Source organism: Phyllobates terribilis, unplaced genomic scaffold (genome assembly GCF_046119375.1).
Source record: "Phyllobates terribilis strain yellow unplaced genomic scaffold, ASM4611937v1 Scaffold_1__5_contigs__length_1240528914, whole genome shotgun sequence".
Lineage (NCBI taxonomy): Eukaryota > Metazoa > Chordata > Amphibia > Anura > Dendrobatidae > Phyllobates > Phyllobates terribilis.
In genome coordinates this window covers 358,867,733-358,881,553 of record NW_027362761.1, presented here as the reverse complement: position 1 = coordinate 358,881,553, position 13,821 = coordinate 358,867,733, and the positions used below count along the sequence as shown (strand labels likewise).

Here is a 13,821-nt window from a genome sequence, read left to right as displayed (position 1 = left end):
GTCCATCATTATATTTGATAAGGAAAAACCTCCTCAATTGTAGACTTTTTAAATATCAAAGTTGGCCCCTGACTTTGTACAAGCTTTAAATTTTGGCATTTTGGCCCTCTGTGTATTTGAGTTTGACATTCCAGATCTAGGAGCTAAAAGTAGCTTCCTGGACAGAAGAAGGTAATTCATAGGGAGAAGGGGGTAATGGCCTAGCAGGGTGCCTAGCATAACCTAGAGGTGTCAGAAGGGTGCAAGTAGGTCTAGAGCAGGGCTATCAAACTCAAACACACAGAGGGCCAAAGTCACAGGGCAACGAGTATACAGTATAATGGGCATCACACAGTTCTCCATACAGAATAAATGAGCCCCACATAGTCCTCCACACAGTATAATGGCCCCACATAGTCCTCTATACAGTATAGTTTGCCCCAGATAGGAGAGGTGGTTCTGGTGTCGCAGGCCAAATATCACCCTGCAGGCCAGATTTGGCCCACGAGACAGAGTTTTGACATATATGGTCTAGAGGAATCTGCAGGAGTAAGGAGTCTTCCAATGGTGTACAGAAGCAACAGAGACCCCAAGAAGAGGACACAGCATTTTGGTGCAAAGTTAAATTACTTCTGTAGGGAAAAAAAAAAACTCCCACAAGAAAGACTAATCTGTCCAATGTAGAAGGGGCAGAACTGGAACACACCCCGGTAGCAGGGAGAGAAGAAAATGAAGGTACAACCTAGTCTGCCCAGATTAGATGAAGCTGAAATGCATTTCCAATATGGAGTGTGGTGATAGAGCTTCACCATTATGGGAGAAAAAAAAAATGAACAGTGCATAGTGGAGGTAAGGGGGATCACAGACGGGACACTTTAAAGCTATAAAAAGGAGCCCCAAGAAAGTGGTGCTATAGAAGTTTTCTTACAGGTGAGCTGGAGAGATCACAGGAAAGGAGAGAGTCACAGAGAATACAAAGGAGGGATATCCTGATAGATAGCTACTCCCAGTAGCTGCCAAGACAGAGAGAAAAGAGCAACACACTCATCTATTCAGCATGTTCAACCTCACAACTGCAGGGACACCAGGACTCTCCAACATCAGCAGCCATAGGAGGACTGGTGATTGATGTAACAGTGGCACCCACAGAGTGGTAAATTAAAGATTAAACATTCTTACTAGTGTTCAAGGGTTTCTCGAGGAATAGGAAAATATGACTAGAAAGGGAATGTAATTCTAAATATATTCCTAAACACCATTTATTATCAAATCACACTCGCTTTGCCTATTGACGTAATGACTATTGAATTATAATGGCCACCATCTTATTACACTGACAGAATCCTGCCCTAGAATGTTAATAGGATAGATGCCTGTGAGCATGTGCAATAGAAGCTCTGTTTGTCATTTCATATGCAAGAAGTGGTGCACCCTTTGGATATTTTGATCTTATACAAAAAATACAAGGAATGCCAAGATGAGGGTCACTGAGGCAAGAAGATGCCAGTCACACTGCTGTCCACCTGATCTAATACTGGAGATACCAGGGGTGCTGAGGTAAGAAGAGGCTGCTCACACTGATGTCCACCTGATCAAATACTGGAGATACCGTGGTAAGAAGAGGCTGCTCACACTGCTGTTCACCCTGTCTTTCTGATCTAATATTGGAGATACCAGGGGCACTGAGGTAAGAAGAGGCTGCACTTTTTTTTTTATCCACTGTTTCAGAAACCTGAGAGGATGTGCTAACCTGGAGATCATCTATGCCATGTACTATCAAAGCCATCTCTGGATCACAACAGCGGAGCATTCTGTTGCACATGCTCAGACATCTAACCTTTTAATACAAAAATGAAACGAGATAGTGGCCATATTAATGTACTTCAGTGATTTCCTTCTTATGCAAAACAAGAGTGACTGGATAATTAAAGAAAGAGGCAATGTCATTAATATGAAATCCATGCCATCTGCAACCATGGTAAAACAGATGCAGTGAATAATTAAATGTGTCACTCTTTCGTATAGATTGAAATGCGATGATTACCAATGTTGGAAACCTGGTTCACTATGAATACCTTGAAAGCTGAGAAGAGATCCACAGAAGACCATGACAATGACTTAGGTTCCTTTCAATGATAATTTTATTAGAGGTTAAAGCAGAGACAAAATGATATAGGACCCAGGGACTCCAGAAAACCGTTTTACTGGAGATCATCATTAAAAGAAACCTTGTTATGGTCTTTTGTAAATCATAGAATGTTAGAGTTGAAGGGGGATCTCCAGGGTCATCGTGTCCAACCCCCTGCTCAATGCAGGATTCACTAAACCATCTCAGACAGATGTCTGTCCAGCCTGTTTAAGACTTCCATTGAAGGATGGCAGCCTGTTCCACTCATTGATCACCCTGTCAAAAAGTTTTTTCTAATATGTAATCCATCTTCTCCCTTTCAGTTTCACTCCATTGCTTCTCAGGTGTCCATGTGCAAATAAGAAGGATGATCCAGCTACGCCGACATCCCTTCAGATATTTGTAGACATCTATTTAAACGGGTATTCCCATCTCCAAGATCCTCTCTCAATATGTAGTAGGTGTAATAATAATATTAGCAAATACCTCCAATTAGAAATGTAATTGTTTTTCTGATTCACCATGTCTCTTTCCTCATGTGCATGCATTGCAGGACCTTAGGTATCCATGGTTACGGCCACTGATCGTGACAGTCAGGTATCCGTGGTTACGACCACTAGCAACTAGCTAACTGTCACGATCAATGGCCGTAACCATGGATACCCAAGGTCCTGCAATGCCTGCACATGAGGAAAGAGAATCAAAGAGGATTTTTGGTACTCACCGTAAAATCCCTTTCACGGAGCCTTCATTGGGGGGACACAGCACATGGTTTCCTGTGTCCCCCAATGAAGCGATAGAGAAAATGATACTACATTTCTAATTTGAGGCATTTGCTAAAATTATTATTATTCTACCTACTACATGTTGGGTGGGATAGGGATCTTGGAGATGGGAATCTCCTCAGTATTTTTTGCAAGCTAAACATTCCCAGATATTTTAACCACTCCTCATAGGACACAGTTTGCAGACCGCTCACCGTCCTGGTAGCTCATCTATGAACTTGCTCCAATTTTTCAGTCTATTTTAAAGTGTGGTGCTCAGAATTGGAGAGGGCATTTCAGATGAGGTCTGACCAAGGAGTAGAGGGGGTATAATTAGTTCACATGATCTACACTCTGCTTCTCTTAATACATTCCAGTGTTTGCCTTTTTTGCTGTTGCATCACACTGTTAACTGATATGCAGTCTGATCTTAGTATACCCAAGGTTTTTTTGTTTTGTTTTTAAATCAAATAAGAGTTTTATTGAAAAACTCCAAATACAAATTTTCCATCTTTCAAATAACATATTAATTCCATAGTATAAAACATGAACAAAGTATCTCAACTTCAATTCCTTAACCCACCCTAATCCCAAATCCCAACATTCCAGAGAGAACCATTTTCAGACCCAAGGCTTTTGCTTAGTCTCAATCTCTGTGCAGTCTTCAAGGTATTCATTTTGAACCAGGTTTCCAGCACTGATCACCATCACATTTCCACTAGTTGGACTACTACCCAATTACAGAGGGAGAAGAATACAAGGCAGCAACAAATCTACTTTAAATGGGTTGCAGTAGCGTTTTGCATATCTCAGCAAAACTATAGAATGTGAGCATCCATATGTTACACTATCCTAATGTACTACCTTTGTATTTTGCTTTTTTTTTTTTTCTTACAAGCTACTCCTACACAACGTTTGTATAAAGAATAACAAAATGATTCAAGACAGTATTTTATTTTCAATGATCCCAAACTCATCTAATGGTTGTGAATTTTTAAATTACGTAAAATTATCTTTTTAGTAACTTATGATAAACTATTATGCTGGAAGCATATTCAATAATTACTTATTATCCCACCCAAAAAAAAACCACAACTTACTTTTGGACAATCCCTCAGTTGATGGTCCTCTGAACCACAATTGAAGCAGCATGGTTTAGGTCTGTAATAAATTAAAACACTTGAGCCGTAAAATACCATTGCTCTGTCCCATTCCCTAATAAGTATATATTTTTTTGTAAAACTTTGGCTTTGACAAAGTGCAGAAGCTTATAGAGAAATTAAAAAAAAAAAAACACAACACATTAATTTCTTAAGCACTGTCTGCAGATATCAAATAAAAGTTACCACATAGCTAAGAACAGAGATATATTCTAATATTTTAAAGTAAAAAAAAAAAACTCTACCAGCAACTAGGAAATGAAACAAATATATACAAACCTTTTTGTTTTTACTTGTAGTTGTACTTCTTGGCCGTCTAGAGACAAAATCTGCCCAAAAACTTGCTGATATCTTTATAATATATTAAGGATTTAATTCATTCGTAAAAAAAAAAAAAAAAAAAAAGGAGTCCTTTGACTGACAACCATTCTGTAACTAGAGTAGACAACTCTTGTTCTGTGGAATCTCAATGATTTAAATGAGCACATTGTAAAGTAAGTTTTCTAAGTAAAATAGCTGGGTTGCCTTTTGATCTAGGAGGTAGAAACCCAAACCCCACAAGCATCTCGCATTAGATTAGGGTCTGAGCACACGTTGCAGATTTGTTGCTTTTTTCTGAGCAGATGTCACAAATCATGAAGGGTTTCCTGATGCCCGCAAAGTGAAAGACAATCCTGAAGTCTCATGCACACGTTGCTTATTTGTGACTTGCACATTTGGTGCAGATTTAAAATCGGTGGCATGTCAATTCGTTCACCGTTTTGCTTGCACATTTTAACCATAACTAGGGAAAAATCTGCGCCAAAAACGCATGTAATAAAACAATCAAAAACGTGTGTATTTTACGCTGTTTTTCCTGCCAAGAGATGCAGAAGTTTCTGCACCAAGTACTTAACCTGTATACATACCCTAAAAAGTTTGACAGATGCAAATTTTTTTTATGTTTGAATTTGTTTTTTTAAACAAATTAAAAACATACTGATTCAAAATGTACTACTAACGTAAGGTACAACATGTCTCAAAAATAAGAGGAACCACTAGGCTATGTAAAAGCACTGCAAGGTTGTTGCCATCTGAAGTGACGCATCAAATTTGATTTTTTTTCAGTGTAAAATAAGATTTTTGGTCTCTGGTTCTTAAGATTTTATATAGATATATAAAATGTAGACATAGGCCTAAGGGGCATGTATGGCATCTCCTCCACACGTTAAACTTTTATTTTAAAGGAAGTGTGGTGTATTTAATTTTTTGTTTGGATCTTATGTCACCAATATCAATTTTTATGCTTTTTTTTTTTTTTTTTTTTTTTAATAGAAGAGTCACTGATGCAAAATTGCATGAAGGTGGCTGCACGTATAAAGTGCTCAGTATAATTTTCATAATGCATCAGGTATCTACTTTCAGAAAAGAAATAGATATGAAGGTTTATCAATATATTTTGTCATTTTATTTGTACATGTCAAAAATTTGGGAAAAATCTTGTGGCTACCAGAGCCGGAAAAAGTAGAACAAAAAAAAAAAAAAAAAAACAGCAGTAAAAGTGTTAAAATAAAAATTAGCTGTTGCTCACCGACAACAGCGGTTAGAGTGGTGTCATTATGACTACGGCACTAGTGACCACTGCAGCCAATCAGTGAGCTCTGCAGCAGTGCCGATATAGACGGGAAGGGTGATCAACAACTAGTTTATTATTTGAATACAATGCAAGCACATAGAGGAAAGAAAGACGTAACTGAAAATTAAGGTAATTGCCCCTCTATGAAAATGCAGCTTCACGTTAAACAGCTGTTGGGCGCCCATTGCCAAAAACCACGTGGCAATAACATGCTGTTTTACTGCAAGTTGCTAGAATATTTTCAGCCATGTGTTAAGTACAGATGAAGCACAAAAACCATAGTGTTAAACATCACATGGTCCTAGAAGGTCAGCACAATTCGCTTTATATATGGGCGTGTTTAGGTGTTAAAGGTGAAACTTGGATATGAGGATAAGTAGAATTACCACTTTGTGCAAATGCAACTTCATGTTAGGATACTTTGGTACCTCCCATCCATCAGTTAATTGAGGGTTCTCATTCAGCAGGGGCTGCCCAAGTTTGTCAAGGCAGAAATTAGTAAAATAAAGAACACTTCCCACAACCTGTAAGAAAATGTGATACTGAAGTTAACCATGTGCATCCAACATCATTAAAATGAACACAAATCTCAGTGGGGAGCAGAAGGCATACTGTAGGGCACCTAAAAACTGCAAGATCTGTCACTAAAAAGCAAAGCTGAGATGTTTGGGAGGGTTTACAGATTAAAACTAGGGGCACATCATCAATTAGGAACTCCAAGAGAACACCTACTTCGTATACAACGTGGTATATTTTCACTTCTTTTCATATCAGCAATGTAGCAGTGTTGGGGCAGGTTTACAACATTTGACTTCTGGCATTAAAATATCACGGATTAGCTACTTATGTGCTGATTGGCGGTCATTTAATAAACTGTTTGGACAGGCACCCCTATATCCTATGCACACAGAATACTCTGTAATAGATCATTCTTTGCACATAGACTGATATTTTTCTGGGCAGCACAGAAAAACGTCAGGACGATGTGCTGCACGAACGATTGTTTAAAAATAATTTCCCAAATGAATTAGGGTTTTTGCTCACTTGTTGGGTGATTGGCAGCCTAATTATACTGGATGATTATCGTCAATGAGCATTCCTAGAAACAGTCGGTCATTATATTCAGCCAGTGTAAACCCAGCTTATGCAGATAGTGGCATAGTGAAAAAGTGCCCACAGCCACCCTTAAGTATTTCATAAGTGTCTTTTTTAAAAAAAAGGATTCAACAGTTATGGGTTAGTCATATGCAGATTATTTTAAAGGAATTTGCATAGCAAGTTAACAGGGAGTAAAGCGCTTGAAGCAGAGCTGGTGTGGAAGGAAAGTGTGAGGTTTTACTGAGCACTTTAGGGTCATTGAAAACTGGTTGTCTAGTAGTCTGCAACCATTGAAAGGAAATGTATAACCACAAAATGCCTTCTCTTTTCAATCACGTTTTTAAGGTTATATATATATTTTTTTTAATACAAATATAAATAAAAAAAAATACAATTAAGAAACCTTGCAATATCCACAAGGACCACTAAGACAGATACAAATACAGAATAAATTAACTGTATGATTAAAAAACTCCCAGTGTTTAGCATTTTAAAAACCAAGTAGTAAGCATTATTGTCTTCAATATAACTTGTTTTGGGAAATCAATCCTCTTAAAAAAAAATAAAAAAATAGATTTCACTATTAATTCCATAATGCCACATACGTTTGCAACTAAAGGCTCTAAACAAAAGAAAGAGGGGTGGCATTATGATTGACGGGACATATTTTAATAATTAAAGAAAAAAAAAAAAAAGCACAGCACTAAATTCAACGTTACTATTCCGTTAGGAGACAGCAATGAACATTAAGCAGAGAGATGTGTCAAATGCAGAAGAACTTAAAAGGGAGCCTGTCATGCACATTAACCCTAGTTCGGTAGGTTAACCACTTCGCGCCACAGCCTGTTTTTGCCTTCGTGACCGGGCCAATTTTTTCAATTCTGACCACTGTCACTTTATGAAGTAATTACTCTGGAACGCTTCAACGTATTCCCCTGATTCTGAGACTGTTTTTTCATGACATATTGTACTTCATGATAGTGGTAAAATTTCTTCCATATAACTTGCGTTTATTTGTGAAAAAATCGGAAATTTGGCGAAAATTTAGAAAATTTTGCAATTTTCAAACTTTGAATTTTCATGCCCTTAAATCAGAGAGATATGTCACACAAAATAGTTAATAAATAACATTTCCCACATGTCTACTTTACATCAGCACAATTTTGGAACCAAAATTTTTTTTTTGTTAGGGAGCTATAAGGGTTAAAAGTTGACCAGCGATTTCTCATTTTTCCAACAAAATTTACAAAAACATTTTTTTAGGGACCACATCATATTTGAAGTCACTTTGAGGGGTCTTTATGACAGAAAATACCCAAAAGTGACACCATTCTAAAAACTGCACCCCTCAAGGTGCTCAAAACCACATTCAAGAACTTTATTAACCCTTCAGGTGCTTCACAGGAATTTTTGGAATGTGGAAAAAAAAAATTAACATTTAACTTTTTTCACAAAAATGTTACTTTAGACCCAATTTTTTTTATTTTCACAGGGGTAACAGGAAAAAATGGACCCCAAATTTTTTTGTGCAATTTCTCTTGAGCGTGCTGATACCCCATATGTGAGGGAAAACCACTGTTTGGGCGCACTGCAGGGTTCGGAAGGGAAGGAGCGCCATTAGACTTTTTGAATGTAAAATTTGTCTGAATAATTAGCAGACGCCATGTTGCGTTTGGAGAGCTCCTGATGTGCCTAAACAGTGGAAACCCCCCACAAGTGACACCATTTTGGAAACTAGACCCCTTAGGGAACTTATCTAGATGTGTGGTGAGCACCTTGAACCCCAAGGTGCTTCACAGAAGTTTATAATATTGAGCTGTAAAAATAAAATTTTCACATTTTTCCCACAAAACCGTTTTTCATCCCTTAATTTTGCATTATCATAAGGGTAATAGGATAAATTGCACCATGAAATTTGTTGTGCAATTTCTCCTGAACACGCTGATACCCCATATGTGGAGGCAAATTACTGTTTGGGCGCATGGCAGGGTTTGAAAGGGAAGGAGCGCCATTTGACTTTTTGAATGTAAAATTTGTTTGAATAATTAGCAGACGCCATGTCGCATTTGGGGAGCCCCTAATGTGACTAAACAGTGGAAACCCCCACAAGTGCCACCATTTTGGAAACTAGACCCCTTAGGGAACTTATCTAGATGTGTGGTGAGCACCTCGCACCCCCAGCTGCTTCACAGAAGTTTATAATATTGAGCCGTGAAAATAAAATTTTCACATTTTTCCCACAAAAAATCTTTTTCATTCTCTAATTTTGTATTATCATAAGGGTAACAGGATAAATTGCACCATGAAATTTGTTGTGCAATTTCTCCTGAGTACGCCGATACCCCATATGTGGGGGAAAACCACTGCTTTGGTGTACGGCAGGGTTCGGAAGAGAAAGGAGCGCTATGTTGGCTGGGATAGGCAGCAGACACCATGTCACATTTGAAGAGTCGCTGACATGCCGAAACAGCAGAAACCCCCACAAGTGACCCCATTTTGTAAACTACACCTCTCAAGGAATTCATCTAGGGAAGTAGTGAGTATTTTTTAATTTTTAAATTTATACCATTGGGCAGTGAAAAAAGCATAATTATATTTTTACCACAAAAAAATGTTTTACCCTCAGATTTTACATTTTCACACAGGGCAATGGGTAAAAATGGTGCCGAAATGTGTCACACAATTTCTTCTAAAAGTGTCAATACCCCATATGTGGCTGTATCGTACCGCTTAGCCATACGGTGAGATCTGGGGGGGACGGAGTGCTATTTGACAATTGGAGAACAAATTATTGTAGAATAGGCATTTGGATTTGGGAGCACAAAATTTTCTGAATTTCTTTTGGGGGGCAAGGGTCATTTTGCTTTTCCAGAGCCTTTCTGCTACCAGTAACTTGGAAGTCCCTTATATTTTTAACAGATGACGGACCTGAGTGGGGACTAGCTTTTTTTGAGGACTGAGTTGAAGCTTTTATTGGGAACATTTTACGTAACATTTATCCGGCGCTCTAGGCTGAGCACTTACATCGGGGTTTCCATCTAAATTTCCAAGTGATGTAATTCAGATGAAACCCCTGCGGGATCCATTCACTGTAATGAGGCAGCAGAGTTACTCTGGACTCCGTCTGGCCTCTGTGTAGCGGTGTCCTTTTTTTCAGAAGTGCACAAAACTGTGGCCAACCGCACTTTTATGCACGCCTAAAACAAATGACACCGTGGGATCCCAGGCTAGACGGCGTCCACAGTGGCCTATATCTGTCTCATTACAGGGAATCTTCCATCATGGGTTCCGGCTGAATCATGTATTTCAGAGATTTACACGGAAACTCTGGTGTAAGTGCTCAGCGCAGAGCACAGGATAAATGTGGGCAGAGCCTTACTGGGATCTTTGGGGACATAATAAACAAATCAGTAGCAGGTGAAGAATTGGTTTTATTTATTTTTTACGTCGTTCCTAGTGTGATATAACTGATTAGATTACTTTATTCTTCGGGTCGGTGTGATTACAGAGATACCAGATTGATATCGGGTTTTTATGACTGACAGCTGTCACACACTAAAAGACGCTTTTTTTGCAAAATCTAGTTTTTGCATCACCATATTTTGAGAGCTATAATTTTTCCATATTTCGGCCGACAGAGTCATGTGACGGCTTGTTTTTTGCGGGACGAGTTGACATTTTTATTGGTACCATTTTTGGGGACGTGACATTTTTTGATCGCTTTCTATTCCGTTTTTTGGGAGGTAAAATTAACAAAAACAATTCAGGAATTGTTTGAGTTTTTTTTTTATGCCGTTCTGCGTGTGGTAAAAGTGATCAGGCAGCGTTATTCTTCGGGTCAGTACGTTTACAGCGATACTACGCTTACTGTATTTTTTTTATGTTTTGGCGCTTTTACACAATAAAACTATTTTAGAGAAAAAAATATTTTTTTTGCATTGCTTTATTCTGAGCGCTACAACTTTATTTTTCGGCTGATGGAGCTGTATGGCGGCTTTTTTTTGCGTAACAAGATGACGTTTTCAGTGGTACCATTTTTATTTCTATTTTGTTTTTTGATCGCATTTTTTTCCACTTTTTGTTTGGCAATATGATGAAAAAGCATATTTTTTTGCTCCGTTTTTTATTTATTTTTATTACGGTGTGCACAGAAGGAGTTAATTAGTGTGACAGTTTTATAGCTCGGGTTGTTTCGGACGCGGCGATACCAAATATGTGTACTTTTTTTGGTTTTGTAAAAATATACGGATTTATTGGTTTAATATTTTATTTATTTATTTTTATTTATTTTGTGATTTTTTTATTAATAGTTTAAAAACTTTTTTTTTTACTTTTTTTCACATTTTTTCTTAGTCCCTGTATGGGACATTAATTTTTATTTTTCTGATCTCTGATCTCATGTAATGTAATAGACATATATTACATTACATGAGATCTTCCCTGACTGTTTCAGTCAGAGTCTCCTGTCCGGCTACAGCTGCAGCTGAGCCAGACAGGACACCATATATGGCAGAGCTGGAGGCGGTCATGTGACCTCCAGCTGCCATAGCAACCCCAGGTCCTGGAAGGACTCGGAGGTCTTCGGAGAGGTAAGTTGACGACCCCCTCTCCTCCTGCTGTCTCCTATATGCCGCGATCACTATAGATCACAGCATATAGAAGACAGCTAAGGGTTAACATCACTGGGACCTGATCTAATCAGGTCCCGATGATGTTCCCTGTCAGAGCTAACGCTCTGCACCGGAATCGCAGCGCTTGCAGGACCCTGGGGGTCCTGAGCGCTGCGAGACCACCCACCGTTTTTAAACGTCGGCGCTGCACAGAGCCCAGCAAGCGCCGACGTTTATCTACAGTGGGCGGTCGGGAACCGGTTAATAGCCGTCTAAAACGGTGCTGCTCTATGACTGAAAGCCGGAGGTTAGAACGCAAAGTATAATATATATATATATAAGCACTTGGGGATATTACAGGTTAGCTTTATTCAATAGCTGATAGTAGCGAGGTTAGCATAGGCATATTCATAGCGATCTCTCAAGGATATTGCAATCCAAAACAAGAGCAATGCAGTCTGAAGGTACCTGCTGCTAATTAACCCAAAATGTATTTACACAACAAACAGATGAGCACATCCACTTCATGTGGTCTTAATTACCGCGGTGTGCAGGACATAACACTTTGTGGAACTCAGCAAACATTTTTTTCTGTTGCTTTGTCTCAGTAGTCACAGGGACACAAATGGTAAGAGACCTGGCTCTGACTCCCTGAGGTTTCTGGGCAAAATGTGTGTAGTATAGACCTGTACTACTTATAGATGTTACCTTACATTTTAATCTTTAATAATTAAAAGCAAAAAAATTAGGGATGTGGAAAATTACGCAAAAAAAAATATTGAAAACATACATTAACAAAAAGACTACCGTATATTCCGGCGTATAAGACGACTTTTGAAGACTGAAAAATCTTCTGTCTAGTCTGGGGTCGTCTTATACGCCGGTAATGCTTTTAAACTTTCAGAAATTGACATGCGGGGATACTCTGGGGGTGTTAATAAGCTGCCGTGGCCGTATCCCTGCCATGTCGGAGTTAATATAAGGTGGAGGGAGTTAAAATACGGCGGCGGTAGGTCCAGACAGTCAGCGCTTCTGTGCTGAAACTGACACATCGCTGCGTATTCCCAGCTCCGGACACAGCGCAGGGCTTCTGTGCCGACAGCTTTCACTTGTCACAGAAGCGCTGCGCTGTGTCCGGAGCTGGGAAGTTCGCATCGCTTCTGTGACAATATATGAAAAGCCGGCAATTCAGCAGCGGCATAAGCCGGCACCCGACAATTTAGAATAGAAAGAATAGAGCTTCACACATAGATTAGATAGATAGAAACATGTCAGTCACATATATATGAAGTACAGTGACAGTATTGCTTACTGTACTTGTCATTTAGTGTAAAGGATTTATTAAAACAAATAATAGTGTTTTCATGCACCGTCTCTTTAAAAAAGCCGGCCGGCAATTCAGCAGCGGTACCTGACAATTTATAACAGACAGAATAGAGCTTCACACATAGATTAGATAGATAGAAACATGTCAGTCACATATATATGAAGTACAGTGACAGTGTTGGTTACTGTACTTGTCATTTAGTGTAAAGGATTTATTAAAACAAATAATAGTGTTTTCATGCACCGTCTCTTTAAAAAAGCCGGCCGGCAATTCAGCAGCGGTACCCGACAATTTATAACAGACAGAATAGAGCTTCACACATAGATAGAAACATGTCAGTCACATATATATGAAGTACAGTGACAGTGTTGATTACTGTACTTGTCATTTAGTATTAAAATAAAGGATTTATTATTAAAAAAATTGGCGTGGGGTTCCCCTTAATTTTAGGCTCTAGCGGAGGTTAAGCAGACAGCTGGGGCAGATGTTTGAAGCCTGGGAAGGGGGTAATACCCACGGAGCTTCCCAGGCTACTAATGTCAGCCCCCAGCTGAATACCTAGCCTTTACTAGCTATTAAAATGGGGGACCCCCCAAAAAAAATGACGTGGGGTCCCCCCTAATTTAATAGCTAGCAAAGGCTAGGCAGACAGCTGGGGGCTGATATTAATAGCCCAGGAAGGGAGCCATGAATATTGGCCCCCTCCCAGGCTAGAAACACCAGCCGTCAGCCGCCCCAGAAATGGCGCATCCATAGGATGCGCCAACACTGGCACTTAGCCTCGCTCTTCCACGCTGCCCTGGTGCGGTGGCAGTGGGGTAATAGGGTTGGGGTTGATGTCAGCTTATAATGCCAGCTGACATCAAGCCCAGGTTAGTAATGGAGAGGCGTCTATAAGACACCCCCATTACTAACCCCATAGTCAAAGTTAAAAAAAACACAAACACCCAGAATAAAGTCCTTTAATTGAAATAAAGACACAATTCTTTATTGTTCTAAATTAAACCATACTTACCATCACGCCCATTCCAGCTGAAGCCAACGATCTCCTGCAATAAAAGAAAAATAATAAACCAACCTCATCCTTACCTCTCCATGGTTCCCAGGACAGCTCCAGCTCTGCTACATCGAGATGACAGG

General features: G+C 39.2%; 1 protein-coding gene across 1 annotated transcript in view; it reads right to left on the bottom strand.

Moving 5' to 3' along the window:
• Window positions 1-13,821, bottom strand: part of ZCCHC8 (zinc finger CCHC-type containing 8) — a 48,414-nt gene that overhangs the window by 19,285 nt on the left and 15,308 nt on the right. Inside the window, exons 6-8 of the mRNA XM_073676240.1 lie at window positions 6,067-6,170; window positions 4,311-4,382; window positions 3,972-4,032 (exon numbers count right to left, since the gene is read on the bottom strand). Coding sequence (XP_073532341.1) covers window positions 3,972-4,032; window positions 4,311-4,382; window positions 6,067-6,170 — 237 coding nt within the window. The remainder of the gene's footprint in view (window positions 1-3,971; window positions 4,033-4,310; window positions 4,383-6,066; window positions 6,171-13,821) is intronic.